Source organism: Battus philenor, unplaced genomic scaffold (genome assembly GCF_028537555.1).
Source record: "Battus philenor isolate CCGP_79_NKW_IND1 unplaced genomic scaffold, ilBatPhil1.0.hap1 SCAF_16, whole genome shotgun sequence".
Taxonomy (NCBI): Eukaryota; Metazoa; Arthropoda; class Insecta; order Lepidoptera; family Papilionidae; genus Battus; species Battus philenor.
Window position 1 is genome coordinate 9,163,733 of NW_027181678.1, and position 25,503 is coordinate 9,189,235.

Below are 25,503 nucleotides of genomic sequence, written 5' to 3' on the forward strand. Positions count from 1 at the left end.
AATTAAAAATTCTGAATTGGCAAGGATGACAGTTGTAGTATAGTCACCCTTGCCCATTCTGTTTTTTTTTTCCACTGGGAATTCTCATATAAATACTGAATCTGTGATGAGGTATAGAGCTTTTCTTATTTTCACCACTCTCTGCGGAGCACGTTACGATGATATGATCTAGGAGCAGTAATGTCTGTAAGGGACAATATCTAATCTGAGGGTGCAGTCTGGTTTAGGTCCTACGAGGCGCAGGCAGTAAAAGATATGAATTTCCAATTTCCTCAACACCACTGACGTAGTGAACGCTTGTGAACAACTAGTCTCTAAACAGTTATTTTATTATCTAATGTTTATACAAAATACAAAAAAAAATGTGTTTATTATGATTCAAGCAATTCAAAATATTAAACCTAAAAATATATACTTATATATAAATTTCATAATTATTTATTAATAATCAAATACATTTACACCGGTTTCATGTAACTAACGCTATCCTAAGCAGAAGTCCCATTTCAGCCATTGCATCCTACCAGACGCAATGGCCTCAAGCTTAACAGTTTTGTTGAATGTCTGTAACAGTGAGTACTTTTAGACTTAGTTACTGTAGAGAAGTTTTTGCAAAACACCACCAGCACTGCCATTCAAAACTTGGTGCAGCCCTATATGCCAACATTAGCCTTTGGCAAAAAAAACTGTATCAAGGGACAATTGATAAGAATTATTAACACCTATATATTAAAAATAAAAACATTTTGAATAGATCAATTAAATTACATAATGTTATTTGATAATATTTTACTATTCCAATGCACCATACAACTTTACTCTAAAGCTAAAAATACTAATGAACAAACAGGATTTATCAAAGATAGAGAAAAATAAACACTTTTTGTGTCCATGGTTATATTCAAATATTGCTGCACCGTTTTGGATTTTACAGCTTCATCAGACACAGACTAAATTTTGGGTACTAGCCAAGAAGTGTTTTAGGTTTTACTAGTTGGACCAACAACATATCCAAGGTTACAGGAAGTAAGGAAGTAACACAAGACAGGAAGCAGCACAAGACTGATTATCATGGTGAACTTTCAGGAGGTATATGTTTGACAGTGCAACTATTGGGTAACATGATGATAACTGTAAATGAATGTAACTGTGTAATTGAGAATTAAGACAATATTCACAAAATTAACTATTACTTTGCTTATCATGTATAATAACAATATTTTTCTATGAAAGGCATTGAATATTTGCTGTAAACACCTATTGTAACAACAATCATAATGCAAAATCAGTGGCTTATGTACCTCAAAAGGTTTAAAGCTAATTGAAAATTTTTATTTTTTTTCTTAAGAAAAATTCTCAAATTGTATAACTTAAGGGCGATTTTTGATGTCTCAATACAATGCAGAACACATTCTTATCAAATGTATTGCAAAAACTATTTCTTATACTCTTGCCTTTTTTGTGGTTTATTTTATTTAGCTGTATCTGACAGATTAATATTTTAATTTGAATGACATTGAATACAACTGGTACCTAATTACACTATGTTGTGTATTGGGTCTATGGTAAAAGAATAATTTATAATGGTGTTTATAATTTAATGTTAAACAAAAATGATAGGTATCCACAATCATATTACTTTATTCATCACAATCATCTTCTACCTCAAACAGATGATTTAGTTTTAAAACTGTCTTTGTTTCGTTTAGACTGTCTTTTGACTTTCTTATAACTGTGTTTTTCTTCTCCTTTTTGTGAGAAACGCCTACTACATATTCGGGCATTACAATTTTGTTGCCTTTGAACACAGGTTTTTCTTCTTCCTGCTTGGGTTTCATTTTCAATGATTTTGAAATTTTAAATACAGGCTTCTTAAAAACATCATCCTTCATTTCTTCGTCCACATTTTGTTTTTCAACATCTCTTTCCTCCATTTCACGTATAAGAGCAAGTGCAGTTGCTGTATTGGTAGCATCAGACATTTGATCAGGGGTGACATCTGATAAAGAGTAATATACCCATTTTTTAGGATTTTTAATGTAATCTGGTACTGTTTTGGCGCGTAGACATTCTCTTAAATTTGCTTCAGGTCGTTTAAATATACTTTCCTTCCCCCTGAATTGTTTCATTTCATATTTAAGTTTCTTGTATGTTCTTCGATCAATGACTCCATAATCAGTATCTGAGGAAGCTTTGTTTGATTTAGAAAAACTGTACTGATCCTCTGCGTCTTTTAGTTGATTAAATAGACTTTTCTGTCTCTCAGTAAATGTAGACATAATGTTATAAGGTTTTTTTTATAATTCAACAAGATATAATTTTATTAATATTCTTGTGCTAAATACAATGTATGTGCATATACATTATGTAAATGTGACAAAGTAAAAATACAAATTCGGAACAATTTTCTGTTTTTTTAAGAAAATATACAAGTTAATTACGTTTGTACAACTTTTTCAATTGAGCTGTCATAACTTAGAACTTATTTTGACAGATGGGAAGGCAAAGGTTCTCAGGTTATACCAGCCCATAAAAATATTGCCCATAATCGTTTAATTGACATTTAATAATACAACTGAAGTAATGTACTACCAGCAATTTAGGAATTAAATTATTAATGATAATTTCATCAGAAATCATTAAATAGCCAATAAAGACAAGTTTCTTCTTTAAAAATTTTCGATATTCCTTGTAAATCGTCATTTAAGGAATTTTGTTGTTTCTTGATGTTTTTACTCTTAGTATTGTAATAAAAGATCTGTTAGAAATTCGGTGTTCTGTATAGATTTTATAGATATTAATATTTTTCAGTGATTTAATTCGATTAAATAACCTACATACTAAGATTGTTTTCTAAAAACTAAAATGATATTAAATATGTAATAAATTGTTTCATTATGACCTCTGGAATGTCGCCCACAAACGATTTATTTCTTGAAGAATAATAAATTATTGCTGTAATATCGGAAATTTGACACCAGCTAATATACACCTCCTAAAATATAAATAAATACTTAATTGCTATAAATAATAAACGTATATTTTAACAGAATAACACATCAACACTGTTATTTCTATGGTGGATACTTAGAAATATTTTTTTCCCTAGGTACGCTTTTTCTTCAACGTAAATTCTCGCAGATCTACGAGAACAGGCCATCGAGACTTAGCAGCGCATAAATTAATACCTTGACTGTTTGTTTTTACACAATCCATCCAAAAAATTACAAGTTGATAAAATATTATAAAAAACTCAAAAAAATAAAAGAACAAATTTAGAATATTTCATTTAACATAACGAGTTAATCGTTTGAAAATTTTAGTCTGTGTCTACCTCTATTCTTTCATTAACGACCATCGGCTGACTGCGGTCCCTCTTGTTATTAAGAAGATGCAGCTTTCATTTTTAAAATACATAAGCCAGCTGACCCAATTTGTCACCAAGGTACTCTGAGAAGTTACAGTAAACACAATATCAAATATGTAATAAGTTTAAACGTTTCTGCGCGATGTCTGCCAAATATATTGCGCCGAACATAATTTCCATGCTCCGGACATTTTGTTAGGAAAATTTTCCTTTTAAAAGTCATAATATAATAACACCATCATAATAATAAAAAATAAGTTTATTGCGATGTCGTAATTTTAAATAAGATATATAAACCAAAGCCTTTTAATTTTTGTAAACGTAGCTTTGTTTTAATTATTAACAGCAAACCAAGAATTATAATTTCGTCAATAATTAGATTCATCAAAATTAATTTTAACGTTTATAGAATCTAACTATTAAATGCATAAGAGTTATCATTTATTGATTTTAAATGTTTGCACAACAACTAGTATTTCATCCTTGACCAAATGGATAACGGAAAGGTTTACCAAGTAACATTGGTAAGTTTGTTAAGGATTATGCTTATATTTGCTTGCAGCAGTTTAACGTACTACGAGCACGCTGGCCGCGGCTAGGAACATTAGCTGATTAGATTATGCTCAAAAGTGTTGGGTAACTTACTCGAAAGGTAATTAGTGACGCCGCTCTTTGAGTTTTTAGTTGAATACATTTATGAATCATTTTTTTACTCTTATAGAATATAATTGAAAATTACCAAACATCATTGTGATATTATTTATTTCATCGAGTTTCATGTAAAGTACTTGCAAAGGTAAACTTCATAATATAATATAGAGTTTGTATGAGAACTAAGTCTCATACAAACTCTAAGTTAATCCATCAGTCTCGCCAAAAAGACACATGTGTATATACTTTAAAGTCTATATTGCTATGAAAGCTAATGTTTGGAAATCAATTCCTTTATCAAAAATAGTTATTTACGTCCAAAAGCTTAAAAAGTAATCATAAAAATAAATTCATAGCATCGTATATATTTTTTCTTATTGAATATAACCCTATCTTAATCGGCGAGCTACAAAGGTCATTAAATATGTCATGAACAGTAACATTGTTTTTCTATTGTATATAAAAAATAACTTTGAGAATTTTTTTTTGAAATTTTAATATTTATATAGAACGCTTTAATACGAGAGCCTGGGTATAATTAATAGTTACACTTACCACATACATATATTTCTTCTTCATCTCTCCGCCTAAAATTATCGAAAACACTCTCATCGCTATTACGTACGTGTATAAATAATATGTGCTAAAAATAATTTGGTTTTATATGCATTATGATATCGAAAGTGGAAATAATTAACCAACTTTGATAACATCATGGTATGTAGATTCTACTAACGTTATCATTAATTGTTTACTGAGCAGGTATGTTCACTCTGTTACGCAGCTCAGTTTATTTGAATATTTTGACCACTAGTTAAAACGATAGGCATATCTCGGACTAGATCATAGGGAATTCAGATTTTGGTTCAAGAATAGCAAAGGATTTTTAAAAATCAATCGCGAAGTGACAGCGCCGATGTTCGAAATCGAACTCGTGTAGAGTTATTGTTACTTATTAATTTATTTAATAACAGTTCTTTTGGAGGTAACATTAAACTTAATTTTCTCGGCTTTTCCTTTATTTTGCCTTTAGATAAAATTACTAAGTTAGAAATGTGATTTTAAACGTGTCGATATTTTAATAGAAAGAGTTTTGATAAGATTTATTTAAACAATATAAATATATAGATTATTTTTTATTTATTTCGTTAGGGTCACTTATATTTATCTTAATATACATTGATATATATAAATATAATATAAAACACACAAGTTTATAAGAAGTACCAAACTCTGAGCGTTATGGAGCATTTTAAGCAACTTGTTGCCGCTTGGAAAATTAAAGTTAAACATGGACATAAGACATAAGTGAATCGAGGCAAAATAATATCTCGGCGATTTGTTACGGTGATATTGGATGCATCGGCCCTCAACGTCTATCGCGATGCTTCGGTGGCTGAAAGCAACATGAAACAATGTTAAGCGCAAAGCGATTTAGGTTTAAGAATCTTACTTAAATTGAAAAGTAAAATCAGAAAAAACACGTTGTAATCGGATCATAGTAATGGTTTCACGCTATTGCTCAGAAGGACAACAAGGCTGCGGTGATATCTGTCTATAAAAATTGTATATATCACGGATACGGTAGATTAGCTGTCAAAAAACAAGACAATTCCTGTCAATTTTTTACCAAAATTTATAAGGTTTATGTATCCGTAGACAAGTTGAAGTATTAGTGGGCAGGCCATATAGCAAAATATATAGCCATGGGTACCTTAAGGTTTTGAAGTAAGGACCACAGACCGACGAGCGCAGCGTACGACGTTCACTCACAAAGACAGTCAACCTTGTTAAAGTCGTCGTAAAATGCTGCATGCAGGCTGCTTCCAACCAATCTTATTGGAAATCTATGGGGCAGATCTATGTCCAGCTATGGACGCCATATGGCTGATGATGTATAACATAATTTCTGTTCTTTAATTTTATAATTGTTTAATGTTTCATTTCCGGTTTTAGGCTCAAAGATTGTAAGCCGGAAATACGTGAAGGTCACTTGGTAGTAATTTTCATGTTGAAAGGGTTCGTAAATTGGAATTATAAAACCGCAGAAATTAAACCACGTATTATCGTAGGACAACACAGACCTCGAAGTGAACAATATTCCGTTCCCCTGTTAATGAAAATATATAAATATGGCCTGTTATTGTTATTGTAATTATTCAAATTTAAAACTGACTCACTGGCGATACGGTTACCAACGCTTAGGGTGGCCATCATTTATCAAAAATTATTTAAAAATATGCAATAAATGAATTAACGTTTATTACTTGAATTAAAAGAAAGTAAATTTGTTAAATGCATATTTTGTGTCCCAGCAGAATATTGGATTGGAATTTTATAAAAACTTATTTTTAGTTTGTACTTTACAGGTAATTCAGAACAATCATGGCCAAGATGTTAAGGACTGACTTGCGATGTTAGGTCAAACACATTTTGAGATTTGTTCGTGATAAAAGCAGCGCTTTCAAAGATATGTTCCGTTGGGTAGCTGGACATTGGTTGACAACACTTGGTTCGTGTGAACCTCTGCTACTATATTTTTAAACGTTTTGTTCATCTAATTAGAATTGTAATGAAAACGTTTTGTAAAATATTTAATTTTGGGATGACGTCGGCTATAAAACAGTAAGAGATGTTTTCAGGCATTTGCAGATTCCGCGGATTTTAGGTGGCAAGGCGCAGAGTGCGTCTAGCCTGTTTTATGGTAGTAAGACATGTCAATTTATTCATCCCTTGTGTTTAACTTCATCCGCTACGTTCGGGTGTCTTTTTCTCGTATTTTTGTAAAGACATAAATTATATTAAAATACTATAACCATATAATTGTCGTATTTACTATAAATCAATTAGGTATTGCATACAAAACAGTTTACTTGTTAATAATTACTATAGATGGTAGTCAAGGACTAACTATTAAGGGATGTGAAAATATTAACTTAAAGGAATTTTGATCCTATTTATATATCGTTAATTCCTGTGTAAAATATAAAAACGTATGGTCAATCTAATCAATATTAACAACAGTTGATGCATTTAACCAAGTGATTAACCGTCCAAACCAAGTATGCTACTGTTTACTATAGAAAATTAAAGTTCCCTTATGACAAAGTAAAATCCTCTTGGAGAATGAAGGATTGTTTTGCAAAAATGTAAACACGTATTATACAATATTTTTCAAAATATTGAATAGCATCAATAATTCCTATAGTGTACCACAAAATGAACAATATCTTTGATGAATGAAATTACTACAATAGTTTTACAAATTAATATTATTTTGTTTTACTAGTAAGTCTATTGGGAAGGAAAATCCTAGTATTACTACTGGTAAGAATATTCGGTAAAACTACTGCGAATAGTCGGATACATAGTTATTCCTCTGAAATTACATACATTTATTCCCACACAAAATAAATAGTGGTATTAATTGAGTCTTCTATCTAACTTGTATCTGTTGTTCTAATTAGTGAAAAATTTTATTCAAAATACTTTCAATGTAATTAAAACTCGCAATGAAACTGGAACAAAACTCTTTATCGTGATAATGTTCCTTAAATAATTTATACTTATTAAACCGGTCGACCTGATCCAGAATATTATCAGACTTAGTGGAATGTATTAAGTTACGGTTGTACTTTTAATGGTAACAATAAGTAAAACGCGTTATAATTTACATGAAAGTGAAACAGATAGTACTAATTTTACGTATATCCATTTATTGGTGTGTTAATAACAAATTTGGGAAATACCGTTTTTTCTAAATTATAAAACATTAATATATAATTATGTCATGTTCGAATGTTGCTTATAATTATTGTTTTATTGAACCTTCATCTTCTGATATTAAGCCAAAGATGAGATAAGTAAATTAAAAATAATATTTTGTGAAATTAATTTGAGAGAGTTATTTGTTATTTGTTGTAGTAATTTTAAAAGTAAAATTTTGTAGCATTTCTATTATATACGGCATTCAATGTCTTCTTCTGCCTTTGATTACAGAATTATGAAGAAATTGTGAGGAAGCGTGATTAACATGTTCAAATATACAAATATGACCTTAATTTATATTGAAATACGATTGGACATTAAACTGAAATGAATGAATTATATTCATCAACTCTAATAATCTTTTTTTTAAATATTTGTTACTGCATCTCCTTTTTTGTTTAATATTACTCAAGTAGTTCCTTTAAAACAAACTCCGTGAAAACAAATTCTTTGTGTTATTAAAGAATTGTAATTTTTAAAAACTTACGACGATGTTTATGTTATTATCCTGTCCTTAAAAAATAAGAAATAAGAAGTAGCGAATGGGTAATCGATGGTCTATTTGGGTTTCGAAGAAATTCAGTTTCAACTAACGATATCAGTAAACATTGTGTTGTACATGAAGGCTGCGAAGGTTTTGTCAATAACCATCTCAGTGGCTGAATAAAGGCAAATTGTTTGTTGTTGTGGCTTGGCGCATGCGTGTAGCTTCGACGGTCGGCCGGTGCCTGCCCGGGCACTCGTCGTCGGAGGCTCGCGGCGTTTCCACGCCACCGACTCGGTAGCTCTGCTAATATTAGCTCGCGGGAAGCAAAGCGAGCGTGACAGTGTTCACCGTGTTCCAGTCGCACTGAGCTCGGATCGGGTTTTTCCGCGACAGTTCGCAGGGCGGGCGGCGCGCGTCGATCCTACCCTTCCCACTTCCCAATAAAAAATCAACCTTATACCTAACCGCACGTCCTGAAAATAGCTTAATAATTACAGGAATTTTAAGAACAAACGTGTGTAGTGTAGTGACAGGCAGTCAATTTATTAATATACGTGAACTGTACGCTGAAATGTAAAGCTGGGCTATTGAACATAACAACAGGTAATTCTATTTGTTTATAATTACTGTAACATATGTTGTTGCCAAACGGGCACTTGTGCTGAGTAGATATTGATGTTTTTATCAATATAATATCTTCACTGATTATCAATGTATAGAAACAATAAATAATATGTTTAACTAAAAACAAGTGACATTATTGCAAGTTAGGCGGAACATCTGCTGATGTAAACAATGATGTGGTAAAGGTTGCTTTGTTCAATTTTTACGTTTCATAAAATATTGAATGACGTATTTTCCATACGTTAATTTTGTATAATAAAATTGTTCAAGAATTTGGATTCTGGAGCCAATTTAGTTTTGTTTGAGTAATAATTAACACACGTATCTTGACCTGTTAAGAGAATTCCGGTTGCTTGCACAAGAAAATTAAATTACAAAATATTTTTTCTTTATGTAAATAAGGTTTATGAATTACCATATACTGAATAATGTTATCTGTAAACTTAAATAAGTGCAATAAATAAACAGAACCTTGCGTTGCCTATTAGTTATGCCCAAATTTGAATAATTTTAATTGTGTAAATTGTCATATGAATCAAGGCTTGCTTCGTAACGTAGTCATCGTAGACTACACGTTTGAGCTTTTTGTTTGCCCGATTGCCTGTTGCTCCTTGAATCTCATATGTCATGCGCCGACATCTTTGATGACGTAGTCAGTTAGACCTCTTCGGTAAAAGAGATAGCATTATTATAAATCGTTATTATGACAATATTATATTTTTTTTAGAGATTGTATTAATTGTAGCATGAGCCTATGATTCTTAAGTCTTTATATCAATAACAGAGCTGCTTTTTCTTGATAACAGTTATGTTAACAAGAAAAGACAGTTAAGTCTCGGTTATTTATGAGTCAAGTATAAAAAAATTACTATAAAATAGTTCTCATATAAGCATAACACAAAAATATAACACTCATGTACCACACATAAATATAACATTTTAACCCATATTTTAACTTACTTTTCATTGAATTCACAATGGTATATTATTTTTCAATGTCACAGTTGTTTAAACATTTGCTGCGAAAGATCTCCGAACCAATTAAATTTTTAATTACATATGTTAGTAAATTATGAAAGTAAACGTGTTAAACCAATTTACTAAAATATGATTACTCAATGTTATGTTAAAATTTTTGTGTATTTAAAAAAATATTTCGGAATGGGAATGTAATAACATATATATTTGTACTCTTTACCCAAAGGCTGGATCGGTTTTAAGCCCTGAGGCGGTTTGATGTGGCCCAGCGGGGCTTCGTGCAAAAAATAGCGAGCATCCACAGGATCGCTTTTTACTGCACTCGGCCCTAAAACTTGGCGGGTGTGTTCCCTGGAACTCCGGGTTAGGGAGCAGCCACACTATTTGAGTTAAAGCGTGGTCATTGTTGGCAAGTAATAGGAGACCACGAGCTGGAGGAACCGGTAAACTTCTTAAGGCTTCCACTCCCGCCTGGTCAGGTTGGTGTGGAGTTTTCCTGCCTGAAAAAAAGTGTCATGCGAGACGCCGCACAGTGAACAGCTTAAATTGGGTAGCTTTTGCACCGTATTCTAAGGACGCGGCTCTGAAACACAAGGGTCAGCCTGAATACGAGAGCCCCATTTCCTTTGCGAAGCGATAGTTTAGGCTGTATACGCATAACGAATGGCTTAGGAGGTATACAGAAGGAAAGACTGCCCTCACAACGAGGAATTTCTTTCCGGACGCCATATAAGCCGTATACACTGTAAAGTTCAGGTGGACACAAGTCTGGTCGAGATGTTCACGGGGCACGGGGGATTTTCTTATTACCTAGGTTTAAGGTCAAGGAGAGTCCGTCCTGCATCTGTGACCCGGAGGTAGACCAGACCGTGGTACATCTTATCGCCGTTTGTCCCGCATACGAAAGACCCAGGATGGGATGTGAGCTGTGGAAAATAGGCGATAAAGAAAAAAGGGCCATCCTCCTTAGATTTTGTAGGGTGGTAATTGAGGAGAGAATTAAAAGAAAAAAAAATGTAATGGTGTAATATCAGTTACGGTAAAAAAAGCAAATAGACACAGATAGAGACACTAAAATAGAAAACTGAAATCCTTGTAAGAAATATTAATAAATAATGTGATACAAAATCTGATAAATTGTAGCTGTAATTAAGTAGTGACAAAATAGTGAATAAATAAAGCAGTAAGACAATGATATTAGTTCACCACCGGTGATATTTAAGAAGCGAAGGGAAGGATGACTGATGGTGTAAAGACGGAGACTAAATATGGGGGAGAATGACAGATCACGTAAAGTGTTTAAGAAGAACTATTGAAAGATCTTGAAAAGATTGTAAGAAGAGTTCAAATAAAAAGTAGACAGTGAAAAAAGTTATTAAAAATTTTTAAAGGCCCCGTCTCTCCCACGATGGGGCTGAACGGGGGCCCCAAAAAATGAATAGGTCTCCCTCAAAGATATCGATATCAACGCTTGGTAGGCGGGTTGGCGATATTGTGGTACGTAGAGGACACTGCTATCCATCTTCATAGGATTGCCTATTTACAAAATTGTTTGTAAATAGGCAATCCTATGAAATTAATGCATAAACTGTGAATATATTAGATTGTGTCACGGGAATCGAACCTGCAACCTATGAATACAAATTTCAGCCCCCTACTGCTGGGGTATCACTGCTGGCTACCAGATAAGTGTACTGATCATTAGAGAATAAATAATAAGTCGTAACTTAAATATTAGTAATAATAATTTTGGCAGTATCTTGACAGTTAACGTGATTTTTACAGGAACTTTTGGAGGAATTTGGCATTTACTAAATACTTTACCAAAATTAAATCAGTTTGTTATAAAAAATGTGACGTCATCACGTTCGGTTTGTAATAAACTCAAGTAACTCGCATCGGCAATTGGATATTATCCCGATGGTAATAAATGAGATAACAATACTAAACGTGTTTCGTAAATCATGATATTACGTTGAAGCTACATGTCGTTCTCTTTAACTCTCTGTATTTTGTGTTTTTCTTTCTTAATTAAAAACTCTTTTAAAATCCTAACATATACATGCGTAGTAAACCTTTTTTATTTATTTTCTTCTTACTGCATAAGGTCAGCATAAAAAAGTCAATTTAATTATAAATATCAGACAGAATATTTTTAATAAATCCGTTAAACATATTTCATCATTATATTTTGAGGCATATAATATTGTCTCCGTTATTTCTATCAACAATTTGGTAATTCGTTAAAATTTTGATTAATGATGACTGTTGCTGGTTGAATTTTAATACTTTTAAGTTTATAGAAAGTGTTCAAACGGATTGCAGGTTTCCAACACTAATAGATGCTCAGATACAATATCCTGAAAATTGCCGAAGGTCTTTAGACAACTGAAACAAAAAATAACATAAAATGCCTTATGTAAAAAATAAATACCTTAATAAACATATACTTGCGAATATAACAATGCGAATTACACAACCGCCACCGTCAAATCACTCAACACGTGTTTCACCCCTCCACGGGGCATCTTCAGGAGTTATGTTACACCGATTAGTGCCAAACACGTCGAGTCTGTGTTTGGCACTAATCGGTCGCATTGTTTGCCTCATACGCATTTATAAGCGGGCTGGCGGGCGGTGCACTTTGTTGCACGACAACCACTGCATGTGCGGAAGTGGCTAAATATTGGTCCTTTTCTTATCTATACTGGTCTTATGATAGTCAGTTTACGAGAGTACGGCTTACTCTAAATGCTACGATAATTTAAAGTTTCTAATGCAATCCATACGAATGGCAGTGAAGAATTTTCCCATAGAATGAGTGCGTGCTGTTATTAATAATTCTCAAAGTTTAAAAGACTGTATTGCAGCCAATGGAGTTAGTGCAGGATGGAACCACTTTGCATATGCCTTATAAATTGTCAATTTTTATTAATGTATTAAATTAACATATTGTAATAGTAATAAATGTTACGTATAATAAAAAAAATGTTGGTATTATTTGTGACAATATTTATTGCTAAAATTTGATACTGCTAGACTAAGTATATTAATTCTACTTGATATAAAAATAACGGAACTTTAAATATATTACCAATATATCATGCAAAGTCAAGCACTGCTAGCTGTGATGATAATTTACTTTCACGTGAACTATCGTTTATGTATTGATATCGATAAGAATAGAAGATTTTTTCAAGAGCATTTTCCGTTGGGAGAATTGCCAGAGATTGAATCATCGCTTTTTAAATAACAAAGTTGGCGTTGTTTCATTTCCTTTCCGAAAGTTGATCATATAATGTACATAATATAAAAATATACATGAAAATTTACCCACTAATGTATAACAACATATTAATACTAAATAGAGAACTTATTTCAATTTACATTAATTCGAAATATCAAAGAATAAAGATTGGACATGAAATTATTGTGAAAAATGTATTGTTAGAATAATCAATTTTTCAGTACTAATAAGTTTCGAACAGTGAAATTTTAGATTAATGTTTATATTTAAAACTCAATAATATTATATTTTTCCGGTTGATTAACAACATATCGAACTGGAACACTATTTATATATATACTTTTATTATTTTACTTATATCAATGCAGAGTACTTAAGCTTCTCATGAAATATGACTGTTGAAAAATTTTAGTGCAATATACTTTTTATGTAGATGAACAAAGTTTAATGAGAAGATATTGATATAAGGAATTACATATATATTTCCAATTATATCAGGGATACGTATGTATGGTTTTGGGTCAATAATAAAATTATTTTTTATTATATACAATTTAATAAATTTATATTTGTCTTTAAATAAATTTTATGACAGTGATAGTGTGACGGTTAGTCTTAGAACTTATGTGTATGTGGGTTTTTCATTGACAATTTAATAGAGAAACATATGGAATTTTTTGATTAAATATCTTACAAAAAAACTACGTAGAAGTTACAATCTTATAGATTTAGAAGAAAAGTTTCGGTTTTCTGTAAGTGTTTTGTAAGGTTTTTATCGCATTTAACTAAAGTTGAGATGAGTGTAGGACTTTACGTTACGATATTACAGTCATTAAGTATGACACATCGTGACGTCACCAGAGCGCTAGTAACAGGTTCATTTCTGAATCAAACTTTGGTGCGAATGTACCGGTCTATAGCCGATGATTGTTCGCCTAATACATTTATATGTAATATATAAAACACGTCAGGCGTAATGACCTGTATTTACTGTAAAATTCCTTTCACAAAATATTCCATACTTTCGGGTGATTCGGTTTCTTCCTATGGGAGTACTATATTAATTCGATTACATCGCTGACCGCTTTCAGTATTACTTTAGAGTTTACGCGAATGGAGTGCTCTACGACTGTTTACATCTCAACCTATTTGTGCAACTTTCATATCATTCTACTCTTTCGTGGTAGTAGCTTGGATTGGTAAGTGCGATGACGTACAAACCATTACATACATATATGTATGTTTTGTTATTAACATACTAAATAAGTAGCTTGAGGGATGGAACAGACACAAACTTTTTTTGACATTTGCCGAAGAGATCCAGTTCGAAAATATTATTAAAATCTTTCGGTGGGGGGAGCAGACATGCTACGGCTGAAATGATGATGGTGATGATTTCTGATAAATCGTTAACAATAAGTGAAACGCTTAAAGACAAAAACAAAACAACAACAAATCTAGTTCATATGTTGATGTTGTTGTTTTGTTGTCTTAATCCAGGTCCTACATTTTGTAACCGCGCGGATTGATAAGCATAGACGTATAAGGATAACAGAATAAAATATGCTTTGTATTGTATTGTAACATACGGACATTAGTGTTACTTTTAATTTAAGTTTTCTTGTTAATTAAATAGAAGTCTTCATTATTATTATAAGTTGTTTACATGAATGCCATAGCGTTTGGTATCGTTTTACACAGACGATTGATGATAGGCATAAATGTTTTGAAGGGATGAATGTATTTTGCTGTTAATTAAAATTATAGCTTCAGAAGTAGTAAATAGCGTAATGACAAAATGCGTTTTCTAAATTAGAATCACTTCAATTAAAATTAATTAATGTTTATTATTTGTCCCTCCAGATTCTGCACTGCCAGAAGTTATTGGTTTGTCGCATTTCAATAAAGCTATAAAGCTTTTTGCCGACGTATTAGCTATAGCAATCGCCTTGTATTTAAATATTTTATATATTATTACCCCATATCAAAAATATAACAAAAATACAATAAAAAAGTTAAACCGACCATCATGATGGATAACGTTTTTACTAAAATAGCATTGCATTTGGAGCTTATAAACTACTATATCAAAAAGTTAATCAAATCAGAGTTCCTCGAAATTAATTGTACGTAAAATATTAATTATTTAAATCATTCGTACTTATAGCAAAGTTGAAAAGATTTTTTTTGTTTTATTGAGATAATTATAAAGTTTCTATAAATGAATGCGTTATATTAGTTCATAAATAAGCAACTGATACACATGTTCGTATTCCACGTAAATAACACTCATTAAGTTGCGGAGCTTCATGTATGTACAAACAGAAATGATTCACGCACAACGTGCACGAAATTTGTATTAGTCTTCATCATAAACTTGTAACGATAGCTGAGAATTTTGACCTTCCCGATTTTATAGCAATTTTAACACTCAGTCGCAGCAAGCAACTTATCCTTGCCATAAAACATAGTTACGACTCATCAGTGCGTAGTTTCGTGACCCGATTTTAAAATAAAAGCGATTTGTAATAGATTTTTCGCGATAAAAAAGAAATAAACCGTTTTTTAGATCAACTGATGTTATCCATAATTTATATACAAGATTATAAATTCTATACAGTAAGCCTCACGATTGTCTTGCATTATTTATTTTATAGTACTATTTATTTCATTGTTGTCATTCAATAGATTTATTCATTTAAGCACCCGAGCTTACATTTTATATAATAAATTAATAACAATTGTTAATTATTGGCAGATAAATGCCTGTTCTAGCAATGTCACAACATTTTTAAAAAGTTGAAGTTGAAATGTTGTTAATTTTAAAACTCTTTTCGGTTCATATCATTATCATGCATGCAATGATTTAACCCTTTACGTCACACTTACAAACACACACAAAAACTTAAACGCACACCATGACACAAAGGTAGATAGTTGATGCTCAAAAATTCGTGCCTAATTATGTTTTATTGATATAAAGGTTTCCCAAGACACAGACAGTCTAATTTGTGTTTGTTTTATTCAAATATTTGCCCATATAATTTTAATTTCGAAGTTAAAAACTTCAATTGTAACGGTATATATTCAAGTTGTATCCCTTATTAGAAAGTAACAAATCTGATAAATTTAATGAAAATATATTTTTAAAAATTATTTTTTTAACCGAAAGTATTATATATGTGATAGCACTTTCTCTACATATTACGTTTGCCAAAACTTGTGATACGTTTTTATATCACCCGGCAATGGTGCCGCGGCCATTTCACTGGGAATGGGTTACTCTTGACCCAGTTGTTTGTATATAGGGCGGAGCCGATACCATCCGGCCACGTTTGGACGCCTCGTGAAACACGCTTGCGTATTACAACGCTTTTCATTTCCGTAACAACTCCAGAAACAGCGCACAGAGAGTAAAGCTTGCTACAAATACGTTGTATTCCACTTATCGATGTTATATAATAAATGAATTTTAAGTGGCAAGCAATATCAAATATACAAACTGAAAATACGTTCCATTTTTTTTAAAAAATTGTTCTGTTTTATATATACGTTTATATGTTTTATTTATACGAATATATACCGCCTTCATCCACTATTTTCTGACGAAAATATTTTTCTTTTAAATACTATGCACGGAAATTGTTCAGTTTAGTAAATAAAAATTAATTTTATTGATGACTGTCACTTTTTGCAATTATAATTATGTTATTTATTATTTCTGAAATTATTGCCTTTACTTGTACTATACATTAATAGAAAGGAAATGAGCATTCACAACTTTAATGTTTTCACATCTATAATCAATCACCCTGTATTATTCTTATTATATTATTGTGTATTATACACAAGAATTTTTGTATAATACACAATAATATAATCTAACATTTTTCAAACCAAACGCACAACGAAAAAAATTTTTAGCGGTATCAGTCCATTTTTTTATTTTTAGATAGGTAATAAGAAGAATACATACATATTATATTAGTATGAAATGAATTTAATTAAAATAATATTTGTGACCACATGGTTTTTTGCCGTCTACTTTCCCCACAACCAGCAGTTTGTTAACGGTATCTGGTGATTTACGGGCGATGAGGCCAAAATAACTTAGGACTCGGTGATAGCATATTGTAATAGCCAGGTTTTAATCTTGAGTCTAAAAGTAATAATAAATAAATATTAATTGAAAAACAACAGTTTTTTGGAAATCATGCTGCGGGTGGAATTCAGATCAACTGTGGGCGTCCATGCGTCCGTGGGCGTGGGATTGGCCATGGATACTGTATAATGTTTTGTAAATATTTTCATAATTTAAAACGCAAAGTCCAAAAGTAATAATTTTTAGATTAACATAGTAAAGTTGAATAATCACACGGCACCGTAATACACATCATACGTATACACATCACATAATATTTATACATCGTTAGCGACTAACTTAATGGTATTCGTCCCTAACGGATCTTCAAATATCTATAGAGTATTGTATGTATTATATCCTTTGTATCCATATGTAGACATAGTAAATTATTTTTCTGTACTGCAGCGCAAGAATTACAAAGGCGAAACACAAACACAGTTACAATGCGATGTTGGCAGGTTCCATCTAGTGTTCAATGTCATTTGTTCTGTAAAAGGTCTTATTACGAAATGTAAATCATCCACGCAAATAACGGTAGCTGAAATTTATTATTGTATTTGTGTTAGACGTCATGTTAAACTGAAAAGCTATTCGTTAATATAAATAATCAAACATTTACTTTATTAATCGGGAAGTACAAAGTTGTTGACTTGAATACTTCTTACAACATAATATTTTGTGTATTAATCTTTATAACCGAAATTTATTTAATGTAACATCAACAATATTGACATATTTTATTGCCTTAGAAAAATGTTGTTGGCATTCATAGGTGAAGTACAGGCCGCTTCTAATCAACTGTTTTGGAAATCTATGATGAAGGCCCGTGTCAGGCAAAGAACGTCCATCGACGGAAGTAATGGTGACAATGGCAGGCTGCAAAGTTATCAGTCTGCTTAGGTGGAGGCACCACGGGTGTTACTGAATAGAAGTCAAGCGTTTGGATTTAGGGTGACTGAGAGAGCCGTACTCGGGTTCGATTGGTTAAAGAAAATCAGATCATTTACTTGACATTGAGACACCGTTAATAATTCAAATGTGTTTTAAAATACTAAATACCTTCACAGTAACTAAACTTTAGAGCTACCTCTTCACCATTGGCTTGGGTTACATTATTTAATTCACCAGATTCATATTAAGTGTAAAACTCATCACAATTGTTGTAACAATCGATAGATACCCACTGAATGACATAGGCTTTCCCCAAAGATCACCACGATGATCGATATTATGGTGACGGCTTCCAGCATCTTTCGGCTACCATAACTATGTCGTCGGTCCAACTAGTGGAGAGCCTATCCGCACCCCCAGATTTCACCAGATTAATCGTTACTATTAATGGTAATAAAAACTAACAATGTTATAGTAAATTTTTATTGTTTAAAAATATGTAAAATACTTTAATTTTGATTTGATCTGTTCAGTGAAAATATTGATGGACTATTACTACGTTACTTTTAATGCTTTAGAATAAGTTCATGGAATCCAGTGACATCCCTGCTTGAGAATTATGTTGTAATGTAATTTAACTATTGCATTTTCCATTATTACCTTTATGTAATAATACGAGTCTTGTCTACATTTGTAGAGGCACAATAAAATTAATGGAGTCCAATATTAGCAAGCGTGCACCGCCGATCCCTTTGCATTCATTTCCGCGTGTCGCGGCCGGGATCTATTTCCGAAAGCGGCTTCAATCGCAGAGCTTTGCTGAACATCAGAGTTTGTCGTGCGATGATCTGAAAGAGAAACAAATCGGCCAATGCAAAGACCTAACAAATAATAATATCAACTAATACATAAACATATCCAAATTGAGAATTAATATTTTATATTGAGGATTTAAAATTATGAGAAAACTAAGAAATGTTAAAAATAGTATCCTTTTTTTAAAAAAAAAAGAGATTCTTCAAATTATCAGTATTCGGTTCAACAAAAATGTGGGTTTGAATCAAAAACCATTCGTACAAATTATTTGTAAATAGTACTTTTTTAAGTAACAAATCTTATTCTTATTTCTTAGGTAGACTAATTAAATTCATTGTTCCATTTATGAAATTGAGCCTCGGAAAAATGAGCTCGTGTACTGAGTTTAAATTTAAAATTATCATTTGTTAAATAACAAAAATATAGTTTGTTTCACCTCATAAATACTACAACTTTCAAGTACAGTATATAGATTATTTAATGTTTTCATTATTTTTAACTTAAAAAAAAACAATTCATTCCATTAATACAGACAATTGTTTAACTGAGATTTAAAACTCTCTCACATAAAATATATTGCATTTTACCATATTCGTAAATGATTTAAAATTTAATAAATACGCTTTGAACTCGTGTTGTCTTGTTAATTAATAAACACCTTGAATTGGTGCAAGGCTGCCCACTGGCAATCGCCAAGTATTATCGTTCTTAAATCATAATTTGCGCAATTAGGATTCATGCACGAGCACCGACGGTGGAGGGCGTTTGTCGATCATACTTTGCTTAATATTGACGCTTATATTAGATACTAACTTTCCCTCGCTCGCTGCCCGTATTGCCTTTTGAGGGTGTAATTTCATAAAATCTATTCTCGGCAATTTAGAACATGCCAAAAAACTTCTGGCCTCAAGGCCTATATTTTCAAGAGATCCGTTTTTCTAATGAACGCCTGCACAATCTTTCCTTGCTTGTGAATTTTCGCATAATCCGTTCTCTACTGACTTTTATTCGTCGAAAGAAATAAATCGTGATAAGTCTTTACATAGACAGACATCTCTTATGTATATTTACATATATATAGATAAAAGTGAAAGAAATTCCTTGTAATTAGTATATAATAAAATAAACACAAAATGGATTTTCCATTTTATTACGTGGAGTGGCCCCATATTCAAATTTGTTACACTTGACACGTAATCTACTTAAACTCATTTGCGATAATATGAGCACTTCTGTAAAAAGTCAATTTCATCATTACAATAATTTTTTGATAATATCAAGAAAATAAGGCTGCTTGTTTTTATCAAACCGAATAGTGTAAATTAATAAGCAAGGAAAAGTTTTCGTAAATTTTATCATAACATTTAAAAAAAAAAACTCACTGAGTAAAAGTGAATTACGTTATTTTTGGATAAAGTAAATCGAGCAGTAAAGTTTACGGAAACGTGTGACTATCTATTGTTGAAATCGGAGTAAATCAAAACGCGTCCTAGGTGTAGAACGTTTGACATCAACCGAAACTATATTTAATAAACCTTGATGCCTTACGTCAAGGTTTATTAAATCTACAAAAATTTATAAAAATCGTCGGCGTTTCATCCCATAGACGACCACTGTTAAGCATAGGTCTCATCTAGAGATATCTATGGGAGTTATACCATAATTGCTTAACAGGCGGGCTGGCTTTCGTTGCGTGGTATTATAGTACGCAGAAGATGCTGTTGCCCATCCTATGGAAACTTATTTATGAGTTGTGTCAATCCTAATTAATTCTTGCAAAGTGTGAATTTATAGCAAGTCTCAATCCTCTACCGTTGGTTACAACTGCTCTAATATTATAATAATGATGTATTATCTTATTATTATTACCTGTTTTTATTATTACTTTCTTTCTATTCGAAATAATAAATTAATGCAATGCAATAAATAAAATAATGAAATAATAAATTAATGCGATCACTTTATACAAATTTGATTTAAGATTGTAAATAGGTGCGATAGCTCTAAAACTTTTTGCTGCTGTTTAAAGCACTTACCCTATTATTATCAAACAAATTTTGAGTTAGAAAGATGCGCTGTTTGTCAAAGAGTGATGTCTTATTCTAGCAGATAACCCTTTACTGTGTAATAATTTTCATAAGTATATAATATTAATATTACGTAATTATATATTACGCACTTAATTTTATTTAAGTTATAAATAGGAAAGTTGTGATGAAATTCGTTATAAAGCACGACGATATAACCATCATCGCTCACACCGCATCACAAAGGAACCATTATGTTTTCAATAGTTCTTAATAGAGTGTAGTGTGGAACGCATTTGTGCGTTGCAACCCGGTACGCTCGGATTACTGTCTAAATATAGGGCAATACCGGACCAAATCCATAAAGCTACGGCCATGTATATAGGTCAGAGGCGAAATAACTATCGTAAGATGTCTCTGAAGTTACGAAATTAAATGCATTTTCTCATTCGCCGCTCTGATTGCAACACGAGATGATATGCAGGAAGTATTTATATTTGAAACGGGACAGTTGATCAAGATCCATATTTTTTTCAGGAAAATTTGCGGGTGTAATGTCAAAACGTCAAACATTTTTCATTTTCTTTTAAAAAGATTTATTGTTGAACTTCTGGCCGGCTCTTTTTAGCAGTTTAGCATTCCGAGCCTGTGACAGTTATTAAGCTGAGGCTCGGAATTATTTTAACTTTATAAGTATTAACTTATAATGTTTGATTGAATCCGTAATATCAAAACCAGGGTATATGTTTAAAATAACACTAACCTTTTCAGAAAACATGGTTAATTTCTTTTCACAAATAATACTTCACTGTATGAACCTCTTAATAAATTTATATCAATGCGCTTTCCTCTGATATAATAAGACAGGATTCTTTTTTAATGTTGGCTTTCGTTTTCATGTCCCAGTCACTTTGTGATCGATTTCGATCGTTTATTTTATTCTTTGCGATTACAGATGGTTCTTATTTTTCTCTTTTTGTATTACTGAATATATATGAATATGTATTTGGTAATACAAAAATGAGAAAAATTTATTATTTAAGAGCTTGTCTTCCAAGGGAGTACACTTCCATGGAGGCAAAAGACGCAAACGGTCATTTCTTAAAATGTAACACTTACGGCAAAGGAAATTGTTTTGAGAATCACGTGTGTTCGCCTTATGCGATATATTTTTGTTTACGAACGTGGAATGCGTGCAAGTGACGCATCGACGCGTGTTGGCGCACATTTCGCGAAACGGACGCGTTTCCACGTGTGTTGTTATAAGAGAACCTTTCTTACGACAACTATAAGCCTTGTCTTTTCTTACTGTCTTGTTTTCGGTGATCTAAAATGTTAATGTAATCATCAATCATAAATGTTAAGGAAATCTAGAATGTTATTGTAAACTTTACCTAGAAACGGACTGAGGCCTATAGCAAATATTTTTGAGTTTTTTTTAAAAAAAAAAACGTTACATTCACTTTCGCCGATGTCTATTATTGAATCTTCTTGAACATGCTCAAATTAAAGACACTAACAATGTTTGGATTAATAGGCATAACCAATCGAACACCCTGTTTTAGTATGTACACTGGCGAAACAGGAAGCCCTGACCAGCAAGGGCTTCGGTAATGGCAATGACTCAAACATTCTTAACATTTACATCGCTCAGTGACAGAGGTACTATCACGTTTGAATAATATGACTAAAGAAGAAAAGAAGTTTGTCACATGACAGGGTCCAGTATGCTGCAGTGGACTTTTGCCGTCACACCAGCGACTGCGTGTACTAATCGGATGACGATGGCCACGCAGTAGGCATATTAACCAAAAAGACAAGGCTCGTTCCTCCAGAGTATGTAATTAAGTAAAATCCTACCATGCAGGCCTTAAAAAATAGCTAAAAACTGCCGAACTAGTAGGTTATTATTTTTAAAGGAAAGTGGGGATGAACTAATCTACTCAACTATAAATAATAAAAACTTATTTTAGAATTGTTCGTCAATGATCTGTGCACCATTTTATGATACGAGTATGTTATTGTTTCAACGTGCATTGAACATATTTTAATTATAGTATAGTAGGCCTATCTTAGTGGTACGAATAAATTCGTTTAATATTGTATGTTCTTCGTCTCTGTCGTTATTATGGGATTGGCAATAAATTACCTTTGAAAGAAGTCGAGCAAACTTATAAAGTTTTATGTTAAATGAAATTTCCGTAACAGTGTCTACGTGATCGAATTAAAATATCCGCACTGTAATTTAAAATAGTTTAATATATATACTTGAATGAAGTAGGAACTGAGTTAGACGTTCTAAAAATCGCGTACTGTTATTTATTGCCCTTGATAGCCAGTTTAACACCTTATAGTAACTACTTTATGTTATGAAATAATGATTCTTTATATGGTATTTATTACAGAATGGATAAATAATAAGTGTTAAATAAAAAAATAGTCAATTTGTTTACTGGTCAACGTCTCTCTAAACAACCTAAGTCTATGTATTGTTATTATATATAGAAAGTTGCCTTGTGTAATATAAATATATGTGCATCTATTTCATTGATTACGAATTCTACCGCCTATCAATATCGCAACTCTTAATATTTTTTATTATTTGTCGAAAAGTAGTAATGCTAGCTTAAAGAAACTAAAATGATTAAGTTGAAACCTTTCCTGCTAACTTTTTTCTTCTGTTACTCAATCATGTACAGATATTTTCACTTTCCGTGTCCCAAATATTTTATCGCGAACCGAAATCAAATCCAACACTATGTTGGGGTATAATAATAGTAACCATTCTTGGATTATAATGTTTTATTAAAGTTCCTTTCTGACGACATTGTTTTTCTGTTTTCAGAACTGAGAGAAAACATCCAGCAAGATGACAATCGTAACAAATCCTGCACGTACAAATTCTGAAGAGGAATATGACACGGGGAGCGATATCGTACCGTGTGTGGAACCCTCTGTTCTGGATATAGACGAAAATCTTCGTCTTTATGACGATGAAAAGCAAAGCGACATCGTGTTCGTGGCTGGAATCAACGGTGACACCTGGCGTTATCCAGGTCATCGACGGGTGCTGGCTGCAACGAGTCCTGTCTTTGCCGCCTTGCTGTCTGCTAAGACAGACGTAATAGTCGTCGATTACATAGACCGTCGCGGATTCGAACAACTCTTGCGATACCATTACTGCGAGCCAACTCAACTTAACTCCGTCGCAACTGCCCGCTGCGCTCTTGATGCGGCTTATAAATTTCTATGTCCTCCACTTGCAGAACGTTGTGCTCGTCGTCTAGACGAAATGTTAGACGCCGGTGCTGCTCTAGAGATATTACGCGATCTGCGTTTCTTGTGCGCCAGACTCCCGGGGGCAGCATCGGCACCGCCTCTCCCCGCGTTGACGGATGACGCGGCAGCGCGGTCCTTAGCCCAATGTTCATGCTGGTGTGATTCTCTAGCGCACAATGCTCTTCTAGTTCTTGATGAGAATGCAGACGAAGCACTTACGGACGAGCGCCTTGAGGAACTTACTTACGAAGATCTTGCACTGATCGTGAAACGCGACACGTTGCGGGTGTCCAGCGAACTGGTTCTTGCCGAGGCCTTATCGCGTTGGAGCACAGCTGTTTGCAAACGCACCAAGCGAGAGCTTACTCCCAGCAACAAACGTGTGGCGTTGGGTGAATTGGCGTACTGTCCGCGTTACTTGTTGCTGTCCGGGGAAGAGTTAGACCGTGCATTGGGGCTAGAATTATTGGAGCCAATGGAAAGAGCACTTGTATTGGCTCGAGCTAGAAAATTATCTGCACCTGTTCCTGTAGGTGCTGAACAAGAGGCTTTACTTCGGCACTGGGCTCGCCCGAGACCAACGACGCCTGCGGCACTCCCCGTGCATTTGAGCCCACGCTCCGAGCCACCAGATGTTCAACCTAGCAAATTGTGTGCACGCCGTGCAAAGAGGCCGAAACGACCTAGTTTTGCTCCAGAAGAAAGGAAAATCCCGAAACGCGGATGCTGTTCTACCTTATGCGACGGTCTCCTGAGAGCCTTTATCTGCTTATTTGATTAAGCTCAAGGATAAGGATGTCTTTATAAAAAAAATTATTATGTTTATGAATTTGTACTCTTCCGCACAGATCCTAATACAGTATACAAAATTTGATAGAATATTGTATAAAATTACTGCGATTATGTTCTTAGACCGTGACTTTTTCGTCCAAAAGTCTATTTCCAACTATTTCTAAACGTAACTACATAAACAATCTGGATGTTTGGATTTCTGATAAATTATTATAGTATTATTGTAAATGTGTAGAAAATTAAGGAATTACGTAGTATGAACGAAAGGTATGGTGACTTCTTTAAAGAAATATTAAGAGCTACAATTTTTGTATTTTTCCAAAATTTGTACTTATCCTGTACTCGTAAATAAATATACATATATCAAGGCATTAACCATCCTCAAGGAGGAAGAGAAAATTTGTTATTTGATTCCGTCATAAAATTTGAAAC

General features: G+C 32.7%; 2 protein-coding genes across 3 annotated transcripts; one reads left to right on the forward strand and one right to left on the reverse strand.

The window, feature by feature from the left end:
- Positions 1-808: 808 nt before the first annotated feature.
- LOC137919398 (uncharacterized) lies at positions 809-2,443 on the reverse strand. The gene has a single exon (XM_068762463.1). It carries the CDS (start codon positions 2,277-2,279, stop codon positions 1,641-1,643), a length of 639 nt encoding a protein of 212 aa, XP_068618564.1. The 5' UTR covers positions 2,280-2,443; the 3' UTR covers positions 809-1,640.
- A 939-nt stretch (positions 2,444-3,382) lies between these two features.
- LOC137919456 (BTB/POZ domain-containing protein 6-like) lies at positions 3,383-25,116 on the forward strand. 2 transcript variants are annotated; one of them, XM_068762542.1, is made up of 2 exons: positions 3,383-3,445; positions 23,846-25,116. In XM_068762542.1, the coding sequence occupies exon 2, from the start codon at positions 23,870-23,872 to the stop codon at positions 25,058-25,060; it is 1,191 nt and encodes a 396-aa protein (XP_068618643.1). In that variant the 5' UTR covers positions 3,383-3,445; positions 23,846-23,869; the 3' UTR covers positions 25,061-25,116. The 2 variants fall into 2 exon arrangements, with proteins under 2 accessions (XP_068618643.1, XP_068618642.1); XM_068762541.1 differs by lacking the exon at positions 3,383-3,445 and adding an exon at positions 8,597-8,876.
- The last annotated feature ends 387 nt before the right edge of the window (positions 25,117-25,503 follow it).

Coding starts and splice junctions, on each gene's coding strand:
- LOC137919398 (XM_068762463.1), bottom strand. CDS start 2,279: ATGTCTACATTTACTGAGAGACAGAAAAGTCTATTTAATCAACTAAAA.
- LOC137919456 (XM_068762542.1), top strand. CDS start 23,870: ATGACAATCGTAACAAATCCTGCACGTACAAATTCTGAAGAGGAATAT.